The sequence below is a fragment of the Alligator mississippiensis genome, chromosome 11, assembly GCF_030867095.1.
Source record: "Alligator mississippiensis isolate rAllMis1 chromosome 11, rAllMis1, whole genome shotgun sequence".
Lineage (NCBI taxonomy): Eukaryota > Metazoa > Chordata > Crocodylia > Alligatoridae > Alligator > Alligator mississippiensis.
The window spans coordinates 46,908,619-46,921,580 of record NC_081834.1 but is presented as its reverse complement, the minus strand read 5'-3'; the positions used below and the strand labels follow the sequence as shown (position 1 = coordinate 46,921,580).

Sequence of the window (12,962 nt, the reverse complement as noted above, 5' to 3'; positions counted from 1 at the left end):
CCTTCTGGCTTTATCCTGTGAAGCTGTGACATCCATGTTCTAAAGGTGTAGAAGGGGCACAACCCAGAAAAGACTGAAAGTGTAATGACTCTGCCCCCTTCTGCCCACATGCTAGGAAAATGGGTCTCTTTCCCCAAAGATACACTGCTGAATTCAGTGCAGCTTGAAGTGGAGAAAGGCAAAATTGCTCTGAAATTACCTTCCGGTTTTCCCTTACCCTGCAGCCACCTGAGAGCTAAACTGGCTACAGTGAGTTTAACTGCAAATAAAGCAGGAGCCTGGGGATCACTTTGTCCTGAGGTCCTAGAGGGTGAAATGGTGAAGCCTGGCTAGTATTACCATTTTAAAGACTTTATAAACAGAAACCAGTGGTGTAGGCACAATGTACTTCACACATGTGACCTGAGCCTGAAGGCATTTACAGACAATTTATTACATAGTGTTTTAAAAAACTGTAACAATCCTGGGATTTATTTTTTCTAAAACTTGCTACTACCTGGAACATCCTCCCTTCTACATTAATAAGACTCCCCACAACTCACCTGCCCATGCACAATGAAAATTCCCTTGTTTTGCTCTTCTTAAAGAAGCAGAAGGTACATTAGGGCATAAAAGAGTTCTCTCAAGACTCCCAGGAGGAGACTTTTAGTGCTGCCTCATGGGATCTGGACACCATATACCAAGCACAGGGCTCTGGGTGCTCAGACCCCGCTAGGGCAGCACTGGAAATCTTAGCTGCAAAGTAGGTACGGCCTCCTGGAAGCATCAGACAGCAGCAGCCAGGGGCAAAGTTCTCTCAGAGCTCAGCTACAACATGATCATCCCAAGAGGTGGCCAGATAGTCAACGCTGCTCAGCATCTAAGCTAAGAAGACTGCACTGAGGTATATTCAGCAAACCTGCCCTTAGGTGTGAGTGCTAATCCTTTGAACATCTGGCCTGGAAAGCTGGCTGGGATGCTTCCTCTCTCGGTTCCCACTCCTTCCTCCTCCCCCAACCTTGAAGTAAGCCCAGGTTCTCTTGTCCAGGTCACCTCAGCCTGGAAACAGGACTGGCTCCCATTGGCTAGGGCCACCTGGATCTAAGACACTATCTTGAAAGAGAAGGGGCAGTGGGTACAATGGGGACATTACAGCATCTCTCTTAATGCTGAGGTGCAACATCTACAGGAGCCTCTTGACCTTGAAAGCTTTCTCTGCTCAGACCCTCTGGCATGCAAAGATTTACCGGGGAAAAGGGTTCAGGTTTCCTCTCCTAAGGGCTCTCTCCTAAATGCTATTTGGGAAAAGGGTTCAGGCCTAATGTTCCCCTTGCCCAGAGACTTGCACACAAAACTTTACACGTCAACAAACAAAACTGTCATTTGTCCTTGTAGTCTGTCTGTCTCTCTTTGCTGGTCACAGTGACAAAGGCTCTTGTTAAAAAATATGCTAAAATTATTATTTGTCACAATCTTGGCTTGGAAAAACCTCGTTTATGTGGGTGAGGGTGGGAAAAAATATGATGCCACAATGATTCCTGAGTTGATTCCATGTCTGACGAGAAAAATAAACCCAATGTAGTCAGTGTAAGGAGGCATCAAAGGCAAACCCATCGGTCCAGGCTGTTGGAAGGGTCCTGAAGGCAATTGCTCTTGGGAGGGAACGTTACTCTAGGCATTGAGAAGCTGGCACAAGCTATTGACCTAGATGGAGGGAGGTGAGCTGTGAACCCCCAGCCTTGTGTGAGAAGCTCCTGTGCCATTCATTGCAGATGTTCTGGGTAAAGGCCTTGTGCATATAGTTGTCTGTGGTAGTTTTGGTGATGCCTATCCTTGGAGCCTGGTCCCCAGTCATCTCCCCACAGAAGCTGGGTAGGCTCTAGGCAGGACACTTGTGGCGCTTCTCCCCAGTGTGGGTGCGATGATGCCGGATCAGGTCTGAGCTGCGGTAGAAGCTCTTGCCACAGTCAGCACAAGAATAGGGGCGCTCGCCTGTGTGGATGCGCTGGTGAGTAACAAGGTTGGAGCTTTGGCTGAAGCTCTTCCCACAGTCAGGACAGGTGTAGGGCTTCTCTCCTGTGTGGACACGGTGGTGAGTGATGAGGGTGGAGCTCTCGGTGAAGCTCTTGCCGCAGTCGGGGCACGTGTAGGGGCGCTCACCTGTGTGGGTGCGTTGGTGGCAGATGAGGGTGGAGCTGTCCACAAAGCTCTTGCCACAGTCGGGGCACTGGTAGGGGCGCTCACCAGTGTGGATGCGCTGGTGCCGCATGAGGGAGGAGCTGTCATTGAAACTCTTGCCACACTGGGTGCATTTGTAGTGCTTCTCACCTGTGTGGATCCGCTGATGCCGCATAAGGGTGGAGTTCTCGCTGAAGCTCTTCCCACAGTCAGGGCAGCGGTATGGCTTCTCCCCCGTGTGGATGCGCCGGTGCCGCACCAAGGCCGAGCTCCAGATGAAGTTCTTCCCACAGTCCCGGCAGGTGAAAGGCATGTCGCCCATGTGCACGCGCTGGTGCTGGACGAAGTAGGAGCTGTCACTGAAGCTCTTCCCACACTCCCCACACACGTAGGGCTTCTCGCCTGTGTGTGTCTTTTGGTGCCGGACATGGGTGGAGCGGATGCTGAAGCTCTTCCCGCACTCCTCGCAGGTGTAGGGCTTCTCCCCTGTGTGGATGCGTTGGTGCTTGATGAGTGTGGAGCCATGGCTGAAGCTCTTTCCACAGTCAGGGCAGGCGTATGGCTTCTCCCCTGTGTGGATGCGCCGGTGGGCAATGAGGGCTGAGTTCTGGTTGAAACTGTTCCCACACTCTGGGCATTTGTAGGGCTTCTCCCCCGTGTGGATGCGTCGGTGAATAATGAGGGCTGAGCTGCTGCTGAAGCTCTTCCCACAGTCCTCGCACCGGTAGGGGCGCTCCCCAGCTTCACTCCGTGGCGAGAGGCCAATGCCTTTGAGGGAGTTGCAGCCCTTTGCCCGGAGGCCACGTTCACTCCGCCCTTGTGCTGGAGGGTTTCTTTGCTCAGGGCCCCGGGAGACATCCCCTTTGCTGCCTCTTGACACTTTCCCATCTGGCTCCATGGGCTCACAATCTTCCTGCTGGGGACTCTCCTCTTCGCTCTCACTCATGGTCCTGTCATCTGCTGGGACAGAGGAAGATCCAGACAGGTGTCATTCCCTGTGCTGGGGGGAGAGAACCTCAGAGAGGGGAATGGGGAAAGGAAGGAAGAAACCAAAACAACCAGTGTGGAGATGGAAGTATCAGGGGCCAGTTCCCAAGCTGCAAACTCTTCTTTCTTGCTAACAGTTTCCAAGTTAATTTAGCCAATTCTTGCTCACCTGTGCACACCTCACCTAGTAGCTCCTTTTGCTCAGAGCCCAGGAGATCTGGGGCCCATGGTTCTTTCTGTTTTTCCATCCAAGAGACCACACTGGGTTTGGGAACTGGAAATCCTGCTCAGAGAAGAGAAAACCAATGAGATCAGGGTTGGAGATGCACCCAGGTAATATTTATTAAAAAGAAAGATCCATGAATTGTCACCCATCTATATGCTGGGAGGTTGAGGACACCTGGGATGGTCAGATGTCTGCTGAGAAAGAGCTGTGGCCCTGTATAAAAGGATTAGCTGCTATTGAGGATTTGCTGCTACAGAAACAGCCTGAGGTTAAGCCTCTTGTCTCTTACTAAACTTCTCAAACCTGAAGCCCTCTGCATATCTAAGGCAGTAACAGGAAGGGAGGAATAACTCTGATGGTGTGGACAGATTAAAACATTGCAAAGGACCAGATGTCCGCATGCACAAGCCCTTTGAAATGTTCTAAACGTGGTTGAAATGCTTCAAAACTGCACTGCTTTACATGATGTGCCTGGTCCTGTTCTGGGTTCAGAGGCACTGCTAGCCCCCACTGGGACCTAGGCCACAACTGGACCCGGAGCTGGGCTGACCCCCTGTGGCTTCCTTTGCTAGAGCTCTGCAGGCTCCTTGCACCAGCAGCAAGGGCCAGGAATCCTTGTTCCCCCCACTCCCTTTACTTCTTGGCTGGGGTCTCCCCCTGCACTCCTCTACTTATCATCCCTGCCAGGGAAGGGGCAGCAGGGAGCAGAGAGCAGCCATGGGTTGTTACAGCCTGCTCTAGTACCCCTGCAGAGCAGGTTGCAGCATTTGAAACCTTTTAGCTGGGAAACATTTCATAGGTGTACCTATGTACTCATTGTTTCATGTGGAGATCTTTCAGTTGTTACTTCTGGCTGCACCCTGAGTGTGTGTGCACATACACCCCTGTGTATGTGTAACAGAGAGAACATGCACACATATGACAGGCGTGCAGCAGAGGTGAGGAGCGAGTCATGTCAGTGCAAGTGGAGAATCAGACTTGGTGCTGTGGGAAAAGGCACCACAATGAAAAGCTGACGCTTTTTAGTTTTCCACAGCTTGAAAGTTCTGAAAACCTCCAACCTGGCACCACTGGACAGTTTTATTGTAATAACATCAGCATGTGTTGTTCTGAGTCTAAACTTTGGATTCATTTTGCTTTGACTTTTCCATTAAAATATTAAATGTACTTTAAAAGGTATATGCACATATATGTATATGTTATACATAGATATGCACATATATGTATATATGTGTGTATATATAAGTGTATATGTATGTATATGTATGTGTATGTGTGTGTATATATATGTCTATGTACATGTCTATGTACATATATATACACATATATATGTGTGTGTGTAGAATACTCTAGATATATCCAGTTCAATGCTCTCTTTCTATCACATCCGCTTCTGCCACTGTTGGAGACAGAATAGTGGGCTAGATGGACCATTAATCTGACACAGTATGCCGCTGCTTATGTTCTATCTAAATGTGTGTGTGTGTTTGTGTGTGTGTGTAATATGCACACATACATTTTTCAGCTGATAAAAATATTCTAAAGACCAATATTTTTAATACATAAAATCATGTCATATAAAAGACTTAACAAAACATCAAAATTAAATATCTTGACTTTTTCTCACCAAGCATTTCATTAGAATGGGCAGATCTTACAAAAGCGCTTTGATTTTTGCAAATCCACATTTTTTTGGTGTCAACCTTTCATCCAACATTATTTTCCCAGCTCCAACCACTGCTGTAACTCCAAATCTCTATTCCCACAGGACAGGTGAGCAAGGGACTGTCTCCCACAGACACTATCTGGGGTTGATCCCCATGAAACCTCAGGGACTGGGAAACCCAAGAAGCAAAGCTTGCCTTGGGATGCTCTAGGGACCCAACAGGTTCTAATCACGACAACAAAAACCCTTACCTATGACGTCCCTGCAGAAGGCTCTCTGACTGGGGTTCAGCAGATCCCACTGCCCCTCACTGAAATATGCAGGCATCTCCTCAAAGGTCACTGGCCCCTGAAACAGCAAGTGTCTCCCCTTTAGTGCCTGCTGCCCCAGTCACTAGCACTGCAGCTCAGGCAGGTTGACCTCTATTATAACCTATCAACAGGTTATGCCCATCCCCACCTCCCATTAAAGGTATTACTGGTTCCTCTCCTATGCCCAACTCATCACCCCAGGAGCTCCTTGATACACCCCTACCTGAGCTGGCTCCTCTGCAGCCATTTCCCTTCCTCGTCCTGCCAGAGGATGGGACAATCTGAGGCAGTGTGGAAGTTTCTCTTAGGGTGTGAATGGCAATGAGGGAGGCTTCAGGAGGGTCTCCGATCCATTTCAATGCCAGTCTTGTCCCAGGGTTTTCCCCTTGGCAGTAGCAACAAACCTCACACAGCAATCAACATTTGGTCATCCACGCATGCTGCACACATCTGTAGAGAACAGCAAATTTTTCAATTGTAGACACAGTTGGCAGCACTGCTCACTTGTAAGATGCCCTGACACTCTCCTTGGTAACATCCTGTTTGCAGCTGCACACAACTTTCCCAAATTTTATCCATTTGGCTTGGAAATGTCTGTACTGGATGCCTGCTGCAGCCTGACTTGCTCTGTAAAAGGTCAGTCGAAGTAGCTCAGTCATCTGTGTGAAGCAGGCTCCGATTGCCCATATTCAAACTTCCAGAGTAGGGATTTGAAATGTGGCCAGGACGGTCTTTATGTCAGCATGTGCTTTTCACCAGCCCTATGAAAGTCTACCAAAATTTGACCGAATTTTAAGCCTTTGGAAAATTGCTCAGGGGGCCACATCTATATGAGACGCTGACTGCGCAGTTGTTACCATACAGTTGTTTAGTACTTGCATACACAAGTACTAAAAGACTGTGCAGTAACTGGAATTACTGCACTGTTGCATCACCATGTGACTTTTTGGTGACTCTAACTATGCAGTAGCTCATTACTACTGTCCAGTAGCTTGTTACTACTGTGCAGCAGTGTTGCATCATGCTTCGTGCCATGCAACACTACTGCATAGTACTAACAAGGAACTGCGCAGTCAGCGTCTCATGTAGACGTGGCCAGGTGTAGGTACGACTCCTACAGATCCCAGCCTCACTCAGCACCCTTAAGATCCCACATGGCTTATGTGACTGATCCACCTCAGTGCCACTTCTCAGGGCTGTGGGGTTAAAGGCATAGGGTAGCACAGAGGCTAGCTGCTTTGTCAGAAAGGTGCCCTGAGCTGCCAGAGAAGACTGGATTCAGTGTCATAACCTATACGCCTATCACCATAAAAATCTCAGCATTTCTCTCATGAGACTCCTGGGGGCTGGGGCAAAGCTCTTTTTCCCATTTTACAGAAAAGGAACAGAGGTGAAGAGGGACTGAGGACGTGCCCAAAGTCACAGAGCTAGGTGCTGGCTGATAGTGTGAGATCTAGGTGGGCTGGTTTAGCAGCTATTTTGAGGTAACTATCAGCAATCTCTCATTGATTTTGGAACTCAAGTTTCTTGAACTTTTGCTGGGGTTTGGCTACTCATTTATTATCAGAAATATTTAGGTCATGTTGTCTTAGCTTGAGTTGAGTCCTACTTCTCTTTCTGAACAAATGGTTTAGCTGTATGGGAGGCAGCAACTTCACCGCAGTCTTCTAGAGTCAAATCCCATTTCGCTTTATGCACCTAAATGGCGTATACGCACTGCAGAACTGCAGGGTCTGGAGCTTCCACGCAATCTGTGATTCAGCTCCGAATGAGCAATCATCCACCTGCACACCAAGCAGGCTCAGCAGGTCTGTGCTCCAGCCGGGCAGCTGTGTGGCAAAATAGGACTGCCCAGGTTAGTGCAGACTGCTGGGTAAGCCCTGAACTTTTAGGTGCAGAATCACAGTTTGCAACTGTTAGATGCTGGAGGAGGAAGATAGTAGCCTTCTTGCTTAGTGGTTAGGGCACTTGATCAAAGAGCAGGACACTCAGGTGCTAGGCCCCTCTCACCCAGAGGGGGGCTGAACCTGAATCTCCTGCTTCTCAACACAGTGCTTTAACTAGCAAACAGAAATTAGACATTACCTAGTCACTGGCCCACCAGGCAACAGAGAGGGAGATATATGGGGCCTGGAAGAAAATTGTAAAGTAGAGGTCGTGTGTCTCAGTGCAATTGCTCTGGAGGGGTAGAAGCTTTGGGTTCTAGCTTGGATCCTTGCTTCCAATAGCAGATACACTTTTCTGGTGCTATTTGTCCACTAAATATTAAACGCACTGGGCAGTGGCTCAGCTTCAAGAGGAGGGTTGTAGAGGGCCCTGGGTAATGCCTGGCCTGTGACTTGGTCCTTAAAATGCTGTGCTAGGTAGCAGAAAATGCAGATTCAACTCCCTGCCTCCCTAACGGTGAGAGCAAGGTTCTTCTGCTCCCTGAGTAAGTGCTCTAACCACTAGGCTGTTGGGCTAATAGGTGGGGGCTACCACCTCCTCTGCTTTACTTTGCTCAGGGCGATGTTATTCAATCACAGCACCTAAGTACCAAAACATGAAGTTCTGTGCCACATAGGTGCATAATGTGAACTAGGATTTGGGCCCAAGGGTCTTTGCACTGCACCAAAGACCATCATGACCCTAAACTACAGCAATTCATGGTTAAATTTGCTAGGCTTTTTCATTGCTGTTGTTCCAGGATGACAAGCCCACTAACTACTCTATTCCTGAAATGTAAACAATATTCATATTTTGCTTGAGCTGCAACAGCGAAATCATACTGTGGGAAGAGGATGGCATGGAGATTTTACCTAAGTAATGAATGTTTTGTTCAAAGTTTTGAATCAAGCAACTCATCCTCCCATAGTCAAAATCACATAGCCCTACAGGTGAACCATTTGATTATGCATATACGGTCAAATATTTACATTTTCATACACACATGCATACACGGACGTGTGTGTACCCCACCTCACCTCCCCCAAAGCTGGGAATTTTTCATGAATACTGCCCTATTTGCAGTAGCTTCATATCACAAAGTTCAATGTGGGTTAAATCAGGGGTGTCAAACTCATCTGGCACTGGATCGGACTCATGGACCACCTTCCAATGCCAGTTTGAAAGAGGATCAAAGGGTCTTTGACTGTCAGCATGGGAAAAAGCTGCAGTGCTGGGCTTCTTCCTAGGGTACTGCTGGGGTCCCAGCATTGTGGCTCTTATCAAGGCACTTAGTTACAGTCACAGGAAAGTTCCCCCTCATGAAGGCTGAGACCCAAATGACCCAGCTTAGTGGGCTGGAACTGGCTGACAGGCCATATATTTGACACCCCTGTGTTAAATAATTCTCCCACCAGACTCTCCTTCCTTCACATGCTCTGCTCCCTGGGAAAAGGGCAGAGCAGTGCAGGGAAAAGTGGGTGGACAGAAGTGATCAGGTATGTGCAGTGAGGGATGAGGTAGGGGCTTCAGGCATAGTCCCCATAATCTTCCACATCTGTGTGCCACTGAGGTCTGTCCCCCTTCCCAAATAACCCCACTGTCTCCATATCAGTCCCCAAGTGCCTTCTGCATCCTCCACATCCTATGAAGGAGAAGAGACAGAACATTTTTATAACTGCTCTAGTGTACTGTCACTTCGGTGGACCTGATGATCTACAAGGTCCCTTCCAGCCCCTAACAATCTATGAATCTATTAACAAGGACAGGGACGGGCTGAGGAGGGTTGCTGAAATGTGACAGAAGCAGCAGAGGACATGCTGCCTCCTGGCGTGTGCTGCATTCAGGACCTGGCCTGGAACCCAGGATTACTCAGACTCACCATCTCCATGAGCAAAATAAATGTCTCGCCCTTCTTTAGCACTGGTCTGTACAGGAGATAACAACCTTCTACTGCAACCAGTTACACAGAGGTCTGCGCAGTGGATCTGATGACCCTAGCCCTGCAGGTGACCCAGTCAATGGCATTCCTGTTCGTTCAATTTCCTGTTTAAAAAGGAAACCACATATAGAAACAATACATTAGAAGAACATTATTAAGGGGGAAAAATCAAGCACTCAGGTCAGTGAATGCTAGTGTCACTGTTGCAAACTCTGAGTATGTGTCATGATGCAGTCCTAATTACCTGATCCATGCTGCTATCTGCACAAAAACCCTGCATCATCAAGTGCATAGGGGGAGAGTGCTTGCTAATGACCAGCTATTCAACATACTATTTTGGCTCCTTTGATATGAGAGTCCATGCCTGAGCTACTCTACACGCATCCACACTCTACTACACTGAGAGAAGGATTGATTTCCTCAGCTCTCCCAGAGTACTTGCACTATGGCATCTATGGCAGGGATTTTCAACCAGGGAGCCAGGGAGCCCTGGGGTGCCTTCAGATCCTTTCAAGGATGCTGCAGTGTAACATGCAGTGTGAAAACTGTTGAGTGTACAAACATGATTCACAAGATAAACCCAGGAATTTCACATAGGAATCCATAGTGTCAAAAAGAGACTGACATGTTCTGCGCTTTTAGACTTCTTTGCAACAGAAGAATTGCTCTAGTATTTTTCTGTAATAAAAAATAAGTAAAAATTAAGAGCTAGCATTTCTGAAGGGGGCCCTGAGTCTAATGAGGGGTGCCTTGAGCTTCAGGAGGTTGTGAATGTCACAACCCAAAGTTGTGAATTTTTGTTTGTGTGTGCTTCGGCAACGCTAAATTATGTTCCTGCTAAATTGCAGCTTCCTTGCACGGTGGAGTTCTCTGCTGCGGAAGAGAACTCCGGTGCAACGGGGAATTTCCCGCCAATTTGTAGCTTTCTTTGCGTGGTGCATTTCTTTTGCATCTCAGAGATGCACGGTGCAAAGGAGTTCCCACCATTTGTATGAGAGTTCGTGCCACATTATTGGCCAAATCTAATATATGCACACGTAACGGCTAGCGATTGGCTTGTTAGCCGTATAAAGAGCTTGTGTGGTTTCCGCCCAAGTTGGAGGACTCCACGAACATCAGGAGAGAAATCACTTGGAGAGAAATCACCTAAAGAGCATGAAGATCTCTAAGCGCTGCGGATCCTCACGGACCCAACGCATTTCTTAAGCAGGCAACAGAGGTCTAAACAGCCTCTGGCCTCTCCCCATCGCCGAGTGCAATCCTAGACGTATCCCTTTCCTATATACTCAATTTTCAAACCCACGGAGCCTTAACAACTCCGAGGCCTGAGAACCGAACAGAGCCCACGGAGCTTCGACAACTCCGTGGGAAAGAAATTGCCGAACCCGCAGAGCCTTAACAACTCCGGGGCCAAAGAACCGAATTTGTCGTAGTCCTCCAACGAGGATTTAAGCGGAGCTGCACCTGGAAACTGTCCAGCCTACACTGCGACCATCTTGGGTGTAAGTAAATAATCTTTAAATCAACCATTACGCCTCTGTGACTAATTCTAGCCCGTGCGTGCCTTGCCGCCGTGCGGTCTCCTCCGACCCCACGTGCCCGGGCTGCTGGCCACAGCCCGCGTGCGCAAAGATGGGCCCGGCTCGCCCCCGGCCCGCACAGTGAACTGCTGATCTAACGACTTCCCAAACATTACAGATTTTTTTTTTAAATCACAAAGCCTTTCTGAGCAATATTATCCTCATTATGCAGGTGGGATGTGTAAGGACTGAGAAATGAATCAAGGCATCCATTAATTCTGGGTGCTTAATCCGAGGCTCCTAGAACTTGATTTTTTTTCCATGTACTTAAAGTAAAAATTCCGTCCGATGCCTTGTGTCTAACATGAAGCTGCCAGCATCGTCCTGGCTTCTGCAACCAGGCTGAGGAAGGCATCCTACTGTCCAGTCCCATAGTTCTCTACATCCCATGGGGAGCAGGCACACAGTTAGGGTTTCCCTAAAGGTGAATCATAATTCACTCTGCAGAATCATGCAGCCCCCATCCTTTTCATTGGGCAGGACTCAGACACCTCCAGAGAGGGACCCTTCATTATCCAGGATGTCCCTGGCTGCCCATTCACTCCAGTGGGGAGTTTTAGCCTGTACTAAGACACCTCTCTCTATGTCTGGGACTCCACTTTCTCTGACCTCGTAAGACAGTGGTATTCAACCTTCCAGTCCTGCAGGCTGAATCCTGCTCATGACGTTAGTCTGTGGGCTAGATCCAGCAGTGGGACGGCACGCAGGGTCAGTGTGTGGGTGTGATCTGGTGTGCTGGCCCAGCCCCACGTGCTGTGGCTGTGGTGTGACCCCTGTGCAATCTAGCATGCGAGGTCATGTTGTCTGGCCTGTGGGGCTCTCTACAGGTCTGGAAATTTGGCAGCAGAGGAGCAGCAATCAGTGCTGCTGCTTCTTCCCTGCCTCCACATTTTTGGCGACACGGGGAACCCCACAGGCCATATGAAATGGCCTTGCAAGCCGCATCCGGCCCACAGACTGGAGGTTGAGCAGCTCTGTCATAAGACAGATGTCTTAGCAGGGCTTTTGATTTGAGCAAGGAGACATCTGCGTGAGCAACTGCATAAACCCAGCAGACTGCTGTCCTCTGGGGTAGGGTCTGGCCTTTCTCTGTCTGCAGTCTGCTTCTCAAATAGGGACTTTTGCTGATGCTTAATGACAAAGACCCAACATGCAGACAAAGCCCCTCCTCTCATCCTCCGCACAGACAGGAATCCAACTACACAGCACTCATGCAAGGGTAGGCTCCCCATCACAGTATGGCCCCGGCCCTCCTGCCACAACTAAGCCCACCCAGACATACAACCCTGGCAGGAACAGGGGACCCAAACCCTGGAGAAGGGCAGAGTCCAAAATGCTTCTGCGGCCCAAGGACAGCCCATGCCCTGGGGACCGGGCAGGGGCAGGGACTGGCTCTTCCTCTCCCTGCTCCTCACCTTGGTCACAGGACAGTGACTCTGCCCAGGGTGCCGCAGGGAAGGGGCCTGGGCAGGGCTGGAGATGGTCACCTGCCTCCCCGCTGACCGCTCCCTTCCATCTCGTTCTCCCTATGCCCTCTGTCCCCCGCCTCTTCTGGCTTGGGGACTGCCATTGTTATTGTCCTATCCCCGGGGCATCACCACCCCAGTGGCTGGAGCCGCTCCTGCCAGCTCTATCCCAGGGAATGAGAGTCCTTTTGCCAGCGAGGGCAGCAGCTCCACAGACCCCCGGGGAGCAGAGATGGGTGCGGAGGGGTGGTGTGTGCAGAGCCCCTGCCCTGCCTGCCCCAGGGCTTCCCCGAGGTCTCTCTCCATTACCTGGAGTCTCCAGCTCAGCAGCTGGTGTCAGCAGAGCCTAGGGCTGGTGCCAGCCACTGGAGAAAGTCCCCCCTGGGCTGGGCATGGAGGGGCTGTAATGAAGGTCTCTCCCCAGCACAGACCCACTGGGGGAGCAGCAGCTTCCCAGCCTGGTTTTTCAGACTACAGAAGCAGCAGCAGCTGTGACCCAGGAAGCTCAACCCAGGATCTATTGAGCAGAGAGAGACAGAGAGCAGCCTCTGCTCCTTCAGCCAGAGCCAGGGCCCTCTAGTGGAAAAAGCTCATGAAATCCTTTCCATAAAATACCCGCCTGGAGACACGACTGCAGCACAGGAGGGAATCTGGCCAGTCTTCTCCCCTCCCCTGAGCAAGAGCACAGGGGAAAAATCAAAGAA

General features: G+C 49.6%; 1 protein-coding gene across 4 annotated transcripts; it reads right to left on the bottom strand.

Moving 5' to 3' along the window:
• Nucleotides 1-413: 413 nt before the first annotated feature.
• LOC102560760 (zinc finger protein 629) lies at nucleotides 414-12,756 on the bottom strand. Of its 4 annotated transcripts, none has more exons than XM_014604372.3 (6): nucleotides 12,568-12,756; nucleotides 9,153-9,316; nucleotides 5,571-5,797; nucleotides 5,288-5,384; nucleotides 3,314-3,427; nucleotides 414-3,117 (listed from the first exon to the last, which is right to left on the bottom strand). In XM_014604372.3, the coding sequence occupies exons 3-6, from the start codon at nucleotides 5,592-5,594 to the stop codon at nucleotides 1,859-1,861; spliced, it is 1,494 nt and encodes a 497-aa protein (XP_014459858.1). In that variant the 5' UTR covers nucleotides 5,595-5,797; nucleotides 9,153-9,316; nucleotides 12,568-12,756; the 3' UTR covers nucleotides 414-1,858. The 4 variants fall into 4 exon arrangements, with proteins under 4 accessions (XP_014459858.1, XP_014459859.1, XP_019354638.1 ...); XM_014604373.3 differs by having other exon boundaries at nucleotides 414-3,114; XM_019499093.2 differs by having other exon boundaries at nucleotides 414-3,114; nucleotides 3,329-3,427.
• Between the last annotated feature and the right edge of the window lie 206 nt (nucleotides 12,757-12,962).